This window comes from Mercenaria mercenaria, chromosome 17, assembly GCF_021730395.1.
Source record: "Mercenaria mercenaria strain notata chromosome 17, MADL_Memer_1, whole genome shotgun sequence".
Classification (NCBI taxonomy): domain Eukaryota; kingdom Metazoa; phylum Mollusca; class Bivalvia; order Venerida; family Veneridae; genus Mercenaria; species Mercenaria mercenaria.
The window spans coordinates 22,342,356-22,350,558 of record NC_069377.1 but is presented as its reverse complement, the minus strand read 5'-3'; the positions used below and the strand labels follow the sequence as shown (position 1 = coordinate 22,350,558).

The following is an 8,203-nucleotide window of genomic DNA, read 5'->3' as shown; positions in this document are numbered from 1 at the left end:
CATACAGAAATTAAAAAGTGCTTGTTGGTGGTTATGAGAGTCCATAAGCTTCCCGTATGTTGTGTTTCCGCTACAGTTTCTTTTCAGTATTGACCTACTTTGCGTTGTGTGGTTCAGGCTGATTTTACTGTGCTCAATGCCTACAGGGGGTCTACAGTTCTTACTATTTATTGTTTGTTCAACCCTTTACATGCATGATATAGTATTCCTTGGGGCAAGACATTATCACATGCAGGTGCAGTTGCAATGTTTAATTTTTGAATATAATAGAACAATTTGATCGCCAAACACAGCTAGTTCGAACATATTTTACTTTAATATTTCCCACAAAGCATTATAATTAAATGCAAGTTGTAGTCGGTCTTTTCCGCATTACACATCTCTGGAAAAATCATTTTACTTAGGATATAACTAGCCTATCCGACTTGATCTGAAACAAATAAGAAGAAAATAATCTAAATAAATTCGGCCAGTATTTTTTGTAAATGATTATTGAACATTTTGTATATGAAATCGGCTTTTATATTTTTTCTTTCTCGATAATATTGTGTTTGTATTTTACAATTTTTTTACAAGTAAAACTTAGGCTCTGTCAGGAAATCGATGACACAGTAGCAGAAGCTAACAATAATATTATTGCACATCATTTTATATAGTATGAAGTAATAAGGATATCAGTACTTAAACGGATAAATTCATTGTACGTGTAAAAACAAAAGCCTGCATAGTTAAGTACAATAAAAATGTAGATAGGTGCACATGGTGTCAGTAACAAACATACAAAAATAACTCCCATGATTGTCCTTTCAGCTACGAACTTCAAATTTACCTGAATTAATTTGAATGTTATATCATGATTTCCCCTACCTAGCAGGGCAAGATACATTTGTCTACGTGGTAGATCATCTTATCGTTTCTAAGCTATACGTGCGCATTGTGACGTCGTATTATGACGTCACAATCCTACATATAGCTACATAGTTCCAACACGAAATAATTCACAATATGTTTGAAAATCTTGTAACGCATTAAAAGTAAGAGGAGAAAGCAAAATGAGTAAGCATTTCTGACAAACCATTGGAACAGCAGTACCGACATTCTCCACTGTCCCTCTTGTTGGGAAAACATTGTCCTTACACAGACAGGCATGAAAGATCTTATATTCGGTTTCTATTTTGGCAGGAAATACGTTGCGATACGTATTCATTACAAAAAGCTTTACCAAATCAGATTTTTCCTTTTTTTGAGCAAGCTTAAGTATGTAATAATCACATTTATTACCTCTACCTCTGTTGTGTCACAATCAGGAGGGAGATAAGTAGGCACTGGATTATTAGGAAAATACGTCGTAAGCGAACATGTGCTGGTTCCCATTTGGGTGAGCTGACCAGGTTTTTGATAGTAATATCCTGAAACATTCCGAAGAGGTATAAACAAATCTTAAGGTGAGTATTTATTATTCTAATATGCTTGTCTCTGTTAAAACACGCTTACACTAGAAAGACGTCACGTTAACGTGCTGTGACGTCAAAGTTTTTGTTGTTTTAACACTATTTATACACTCGGGCGGTAATACGTCGTACAAATAATTATTACGCCCGACGTATAACCGCCCATCGTGCATAAATAGTGTTAAAACACTCTTTTGCTATAAATTATTTCTTAATTTATATATACGATACATTGTACTTTTGGATATAAAGTAAAATATAAAAACTCAATAGGAAAAACCACGTTTTAAATATTCGAATACTTGAACTCGAAGATAGAAAAGGCTCGGATATAAGGCACATATATTTCAAATATGAATTTTGCTATTCTTTATTTTTTGTTGATTACAAGAATCACTATAGTAACTCTTTTAGCGAAATCTTCCTTACAAGGAGTAACACATTTTTTGTTTATTTCTGATGAATTAAGTGAGGGAAAGACCCCAGGTGCTTTATTTCTCAGACATAGAACATTAAATATGCAATAACAAAACTATAAGAGAGTAACGTATAATAAATTGCCTCAGACGTATAGCAGTGCATATACAATAACAGACCTATCAGAGAGTTACATAGACAAATGTAATGATAACATGTCTCAGACATAGTGCATTGCATATGCAATAACAGACCTATCAGAGAGTGACGTATAATAAATTGTCTCAGACGTAGATCATTGCATATACAATAACAGACCTATCAGAGAGTTACATAGACAAATGTAATAATAACATGTCTCAGACGTAGAGCATTACATATGCAATAACAGACCTATCAGAGAGTAACGCATAGAAAATTGTCTCAGACGTAGATTATTGCATATGCAATAACAGACCTATCAGAGAGTAACATAGACAAATGTAATGATAACATATCTCAGACGTAGAGCATTGCATATGCAATAACAGACCTATCAGAGATTAACGTACAGAAATTTTTTTCAGACGTATAGCATTGCATATACAATAACAGACCTATCAGAGAATAACGTAGAATAAACTGTCTCAGAAGTAGATCATTGCATATGCAATAACAGACCTATCAGAGCGTAACGTATAATAAATTGCCTCAGACGTAGATCATTGCATATGCAATAACAGGCCTATCAGAGAGTTACATAGACAAATGTAATGATAACATGTCTCAGACGTAGATCATTACATATGCAATAACACACCTATCAGAGAGTAACATATAATAAATTGTCTCAGACACTTAAAGATAACCTTTTAACAATAAGATAATATAACAAACTGAAAAATTGAAACTTCATCGTTGAAGTCCAGAGATTTGTAAATAAAATTATTAGAATTTGAATTATGATCTTCATAGTATCACAAATAATCAAATAGATGTTCCAATTAAGCATAACTGTTTGAGATTAAATACAAAAAGTTTTATCCAAATTAATTTTCAGTGTGAGTAAACGACATATACCAATCAGACCGATAACTTTCAAATGTTTAACAAACTGTTAGTCATAAGGATACTTTAAACTTCAGTTATTATGCCCCCTCAATAGAAACTGGGATATATTGCTTTGTACCTGTCGGTCGGGTCGGTCGGTCCGTCCGCAGAGTGAATGGTTTCGCCCAATAACTTAAGAACTATATGACCAAGGACCATTTTTTGATAAGGCTGATAGAGTAGATGACCTCTCTATTTTTGGGGTCAGTAGGCCAAAGGTTGAGTTCATAGGGGCCCGAACCTTGAAATCGGTTTCCGCCAAATAAAATGAGAACCACTTGATCCAGGATCTTCAAACTTGATAGAATAATTGGACATATAAAATAAATAAACCCTATAACTTTTGTGGTAAGTAGGTCAAAGGTCAAGGTCACAGACGCCCGAACCTTAAAAACGGCTTCCGCCCCAAAACTTAAGAACCACTTAATCAATTGCGTTCAAACTTGGTAGAATGATTTGACTTAAAAAGTAGATAACCCGTATTGTTTTGGGGGTCAAAGGTCAGGGACACAGGGGCCCCGACCTTGAAAAAGGTTTCTGTCAAATAACTTGAAAACATCTTGACACAGGACCTTCAAGCTTGATAGCATGATAGGGCTTTTAAAGTTGATGACCTCCATTGATTTTAGGGGCAACATGTCAAAGGTCAAGGTCACTGGGACCCAAACCTTGAAAACGATTTCCATCAAATAACTTGACAACTACTCAACCTAGGACCTTTAAACTTGACAATATGATTTGATTTATCAAGTAAATGAATTGTATTGTTTTTGGGGTTAGTCGGTCAAAGGTCAAGGTTAGAGGGGCTTAAAGCTTGAAAACAGGTTCTGCTCAATAACTTTGAAAGTCACACGACATAGAACCTCAAACTTGGCTGCATGATTGGGCTTATAAAGAAGATGCCCTTTATTGTTTTGTTTTTTAATCAGCAGTTCAAAGGTCAAGGTCATAGGGAACTGAACCTGTAAAAGGTTTCCCGCCCATAGCTTGAGAATCACTTGACACAGGATTTTCAAACTTTGAAGCATATTTGGGCTTATAAAGTAGATTATGCCTTTTCTTTTTTGTCAGCAGTTCAAATGTCAATGTCAGAGGTGCATGAACTTTGGAAACCGTTTTCTGCTTAATAACTTGAGAACCACTAGTATCTTCAAACATGATAGCATGATTGGATTTATGAAGTTAATGACACCTCTTTTTTGAGAATTCTTAGGTCACAGGTCAATGTCATTGTGAAAGCGGGACTAATAATGGGACAACACATCATGGGGGCGTACATGTTTCACAAACTTCTCTCGTTACAAACAAATTTCCGCCGCCGTCTCAAACGATTCGCTATATGAGCTTTACTGAATGTATTTAATTGCAATTAATCAGTTTCTCTTCGAAGGTTCCGGTTGAAAATGTAAATGTAAGAGTTCACTGCCCATTGCAAAGGATACAACCACGTTCTTCCGCAAACCTATGTCAAATATACACACAATCAAAAATAATTTGATCGCGCGAACAAACCTATCTGAAATATATAAGGATTTTTTATTTCTACATTGCCCTTGGAACCTTATCTTGGTAACGGCATGTCATAATCTTACACAGATCGTTTGTGAAATACTTCATACATAACACAATAACAGACCAGAGAAAAGATGTTTGATCTTTTAGAATGAGCAGGTGCTATTTTATAACTATACTAAAAGAATTACTAGTACAAGACAAATGACCTGTCTGATTACGATCCAAAGTTTGACTGTGACTTGGAACTTAAATCGTCGGTACAAGTAGTATATTTCACTGATCATTCGTTCAAAGTAATTTTTAAATCCCTCAATATTTAACACATTGTAGAAAGGACAAACAATTCACTAAACTGACTTTGTTTTTTGACTGTGTGGAGACCGTGAACTTTGTTCAGGGGCGTGTGTTAGGCCTAACACGTTTAACACGTACAATGGTTAGTTGTTTTAAGGTGTTTTAAAATTTACTATGCGTAGAAGTGTTATAGGAAGGACGCTAAGTTTGCTCCATGGCCGTGTCATACCATAGATGTAAAATATGGTACTAGCAGCTTCCGGACATGTCTGCCCAGTGTCAGTATGTGACTAGGTGGGTGTCATGTAACGTGACTACGGCGTGATATTCTAGTCAGTTAGATATTGTGTTTACTGCTTCGTGCAGACTTCGTCGTTTATATCGCTAAACAATTGTAAAAAGATGATGCTATTTAGATGTTTTAAAAAAGTTTACCTGAGACAACATAGTATGCATCTGGGTTCAAAATAACTCCACACCCAGCCCCAATTTCAGTGGGGGCATATAACTTCTCTGTATCCAGATTTTTAATTGGAACCTGTAAAATAAACTCTTATATGAATAGCACTGTACAATAACGTGAGCAAATTCTCTTACGCTATATGTACAATAATATAAGGTAAATACAAACACTTGTACAAAGGAAAGCTACAGCGGTATCCCCTCGGGTCAAACGACGGACCTCAAAGGAAAAATATTTGCAACAACCAAACTATTGATAGTAAATGTTATGATATTTTCTCTGTTTAAAAGAACTAAAATTCTAACAAAATGGTGCGATTTTTAGCGTGGTGGACAACGGCAAGTACGTTCAAGAGTACAGATAAGAAGATCGTTTGGACAATTAGGCTATAAGTTGTCTCCTAGGATACCACATTCACCATAAGTTGCTTTTGATAAAGTATAGTAATATATTTTACAGTTCTATACATAGCTAGCATGTCCACTTCATACACTCTGATACCGTCTATAACTGTTCCGTTGTCCTCAATCCTAAACGCACCAGCTACAAACGCAAACTGTATATATATTATCTACATTTGATATATTCGTTGTAAGATAATATTTGATACAATAAAATTTTGTATAAAATCCATTATAAGATCCTTTGGAAACAAACTAAGGGCAGACTTAGTTGAGTTTGTTTTTCTGTTCATTTAAGGTAATAAAATGTACAGCCGGCTTAAATTAAGCGGAACTATTTTACAAAATAACAGTGTATTAACATCTCGATCCAAATGGACCAAAAAGTATTACAGCACTGTGTACGAGAAGTCATGTGAAACTTCCGTTTCATTAACATTAGAAAGTAATTATAAAAAAAACGAAAATTATATTCAAGTTAAAATCTCTTTGAATATTTATTCCCCACTAACTGTTAAAAAACAAACGTATTCGTACCAAAATCGTCCTTGCAGAATATTTGCTGAGGATTGTGGAATAAGCACGTGCATGCAGAGATGGAAGGTATAATGCCGGCTAGGACCAGCAACGCGAAACTCACTGATCGGGACATCTGTAAGAAGAATAAGAGAAGCAAGACTTTTTAACACTTCAATGACCATTCTAGCTGAAAGCACATGTCATGTTTGTAAGTTACACTTTGGTACAGATACCATTACATATAAACCTCAGGGTAGACAGGATAGCGTTTCTTAAATTTTGAAATGTACCTTTATTGTTAATATGCAACCAATTTAGCCTTACGTGATTTAATCACAGTTTCAGGAGCATGTATTGCTGTTGAATGAATTTGACATGTTCAGTATTTTCTCTGCCTATTTAAGCAAATGCTATGGTGTTGTTTTTCAATACATATTCCAAATGAATAATGATAAATTGTCTTCTTGTTACTCGTTGTTCAGTTTTAAATACATGTATTTAAGGCAATTAATTTAACTCCAATGATTCAAAGTTTAATTAAATGTACACCGCGTATGGTGACAATAAAAGCAGAATAACTATAACTCTGTGTTGAATGAATTACAATTACTTTGACTCCACTGAGTAAATTTTGATGTAATACGAAGAAATACGCTTCTGTTGCACACGAATTCCCATGAAACTTATGACCATACCAGAGGTCAGACCGTATATACGTATATAATGTAGTAGTCATATGAAAACAAGCTTGCTTTTCACCCCAAGTTGGCTATGGACAGTGTTCTTTGTAATGCGAGTTAGAATGAGTGTTGTCCACACAGCCGCCTTTAGTTGACGAATCGTTGTGTCAGTAATTTATTTCTTTAACAATATACAACATTGAAAATCCGTTGGACTGTTTATAGTACAAGCGAAAGTTTTCCCAACACTTCAAACGGTCCAGTGTATTTGACAGGGGAGGGGGTCTCCACGGCCCAGTAGTTAAGGTCATTGACTTCAGGTCACTTGCCTCTCATCGCTTTGGTTTCGAAACCTCGCTTGTGGTATTGATGAAGCAATCCAGATGGCTTGCGGAAAGTCGCTTGTTTTATTAAAGTGCCCACCAGTGCATGAAATGACACTAGAAGAGACACACGAGGATACAATGAACATTATTTAGCAGGCTTCTGATAGGGTGTATGAATCACCTATAATGAAAGCTCTAGTTCTAATTTACACTGTCTTTGAAAAGGCGTTCATATTGTTATATGTGTAGGACACACAATTTAACTCATCTCTAGCGCTCGACATACATGACATAATTACGTCGTGCACTTGAAACCGGATGCCATATGATCATACAAGATGTCATGCGTTCAAGAATAGATGTCATGCTATCGAAATAAGATGCCATGCGAGCGAAATAAAATATTGGGCGAAATAAAACATTGGGCGCTCGAGATAAAATGTCGTACGCGCGGGATAATATGTCGATCGATCGAGATAAGATGCTGTGCTATCGAAATGATATGACAATATAGAAAATGTAACTTTATGTCTTGTTGTAAAATTAGCAAACTAAATACTATTATAGTGAAAAGACAGAATTTCCCAAGTACTTAATTATGATAAATATTTCTTGCGTTTAAGTGTATTTCTCTACCAGTGAAAAATATATTTAAATACAATTATTTTCATTGTAAAATCAGCAGATAAAGTATTTCAATGTAATATTTTCACTTGAAAAATAGATAATGACAGTACTGTCGAAAATAAATGCACATACTTTTTACTAAGCCAGTTGTATAATATCCAACTTCAAAGTCAAAGTGAAAACACAAAAGAAATTCTTAGGTCTCTCGTTCGAACGTTCTCAATATTCTGCTTAATATTCATGAGACGGGTTTATTATTAATAAGCTTTTTAAATAGATGCAAAATGTATGCGTTGATTATTAACTGCTCGCAGGCCTTTTGTGTCCACTTAGCAGAACTCTCGTAATAAACACAATGAGAGTTTTGTAAGATTCTCATATATCATAACCTTGTTTTATCGAGACATGTTGATGTTTCATT

The 8,203-nt window shown here is 35.0% G+C and overlaps 1 protein-coding gene across 1 annotated transcript; it reads right to left on the bottom strand.

The window, feature by feature from the left end:
* Positions 1–297: 297 nt before the first annotated feature.
* Positions 298–8,043, bottom strand: LOC123535572 (uncharacterized). Its single transcript, XM_045318265.2, has 6 exons — positions 7,915–8,043; positions 6,168–6,282; positions 5,687–5,772; positions 5,202–5,304; positions 1,282–1,409; positions 298–430 (listed from the first exon to the last, which is right to left on the bottom strand). The coding sequence occupies exons 2-6, from the start codon at positions 6,280–6,282 to the stop codon at positions 401–403; spliced, it is 462 nt and encodes a 153-aa protein (XP_045174200.1). The 5' UTR covers positions 7,915–8,043; the 3' UTR covers positions 298–400.
* Positions 8,044–8,203: the final 160 nt, after the last annotated feature.

What these genes read in the sequence shown, in the direction of transcription:
- LOC123535572 (XM_045318265.2), bottom strand. Translation starts at nt 6,282, where the DNA reads ATGTCCCGATCAGTGAGTTTCGCGTTGCTGGTCCTAGCCGGCATTATA. An exon ending in TGCATACTATGTTGTCTCAG is followed by an intron (nt 1,410 to 5,201) that starts GTAAACTTTTTT and finishes GGAATGTTTCAG; the next exon opens with GATATTACTATCAAAAACCT. An exon ending in GTGACACAACAGAGGTAGAG is followed by an intron (nt 431 to 1,281) that starts GTAATAAATGTG and finishes TATTTGTTTCAG; the next exon opens with ATCAAGTCGGATAGGCTAGT.